This window comes from Zerene cesonia, unplaced genomic scaffold (genome assembly GCF_012273895.1).
Source record: "Zerene cesonia ecotype Mississippi unplaced genomic scaffold, Zerene_cesonia_1.1 Zces_u003, whole genome shotgun sequence".
Lineage (NCBI taxonomy): Eukaryota > Metazoa > Arthropoda > Insecta > Lepidoptera > Pieridae > Zerene > Zerene cesonia.
Genome location: NW_024045133.1, coordinates 1145703 through 1146879, shown reverse-complemented (window position 1 = coordinate 1146879; position 1177 = coordinate 1145703). Strand labels below are relative to the sequence as shown.

Below are 1177 nucleotides of genomic sequence, written 5' to 3'. Positions count from 1 at the left end.
GCCTTCCAAAAGACCGGGTGCTTTCCTTCTGGAGGTACCCGAGTATTATGGAGAGATACACATAATAATAATAATATATATGTATGCATAGTTCTTTGGAACTGCACGCAATGCAGATTTTAATGGGGGTTTTTATTTACTGGACATAGTGATTAAAGAGATAGTTTTGTATGAGAAAACCCACGGAATGTTGTCGCTTAAGAACCACAAGACAGTTCTTCGACATCAATGTTATGTATATGTTACATACTAGCTGTTCGCACTGGCTTCGCTCGTGGTACATATATAGCCTATGTCTCTCGGCATAGTTTATCCATTACAAACAAACAAAAACATGTAGAACTAGCGGTCCGCCCCGGCTACGCCCGTGGCACATAAATAGCCTAAAGCCTTCCTCAATAAATGGGCTATCTAACACTGAAAGAATTTTTCAAATCGGACGAGCAGTTCCTGAGATTAGTGCATTCAAACAAACAAACAAACCAACTCTTCAGCTTTGTAATACTAGTTACCAGTAGATTAAAATTGATGATTAATGTTATTGGTGTAAAACCGTTTTAATTATTAATTATTATATATAAATAAATAAAAATATACAATTGACATTATTTAAAAACAGTAACTACAGAGTTACTTGCCGGCCCTACAGTCAGCTGTACCTTCAACTTTATCAGCCGAGCAGCTGCTCGTCCGTTTACTCTCCGAGCCACACTTGTGTCTGTCGAGCTCTCTGCTCCTTGTAAATATCTTTTTGCACCTGCTGCATTTGTGAGTTGTTTTGTCAAGTCTGAAAATGAAAAAGAAAAGATCCATTTAAGAATATAATGAAAGAATTAAAATTTATTTATTAAATTTTCTAACAGCACAATAACCTTTTTTATTTGTGCGGGTGTCGAGCACGCTTCGGCACGAATTGTGGCAGCTGGCACCGTGGAAGTACCACACCCGCACAGGAGACCGGCGTGTATTAGTAGCATGTGTATCGTACGGTGAGTGGGGGTGCCGGAGGCCTATTTCCTTCTCTTCACCCTTCCCTACCCATTCCTTCTTTCCAGTCATCAATCCTTTCCTTATCCCTTATCCCTTAAAAGCGGGCAGCGCATTCTCAGAGGTCTCAGCCTCTGCTCTGTTCTCGGGCGGTGGTGATCGCTCACCATGCAGGCGGAACCACCAGCTC

General features: G+C 41.2%; 1 protein-coding gene across 1 annotated transcript in view; it reads right to left on the bottom strand.

Annotated features, from left to right (window-relative positions):
* The window catches only part of LOC119838445 (nuclear pore complex protein Nup98-Nup96-like), a 7421-nt gene extending 7274 nt beyond the window's left edge, over nucleotides 1–147 (bottom strand). The window contains exon 1 of the mRNA XM_038364391.1: nucleotides 141–147. Coding sequence (XP_038220319.1) covers nucleotides 141–147 — 7 coding nt within the window. The remainder of the gene's footprint in view (nucleotides 1–140) is intronic.
* Nucleotides 148–1177: the final 1030 nt, after the last annotated feature.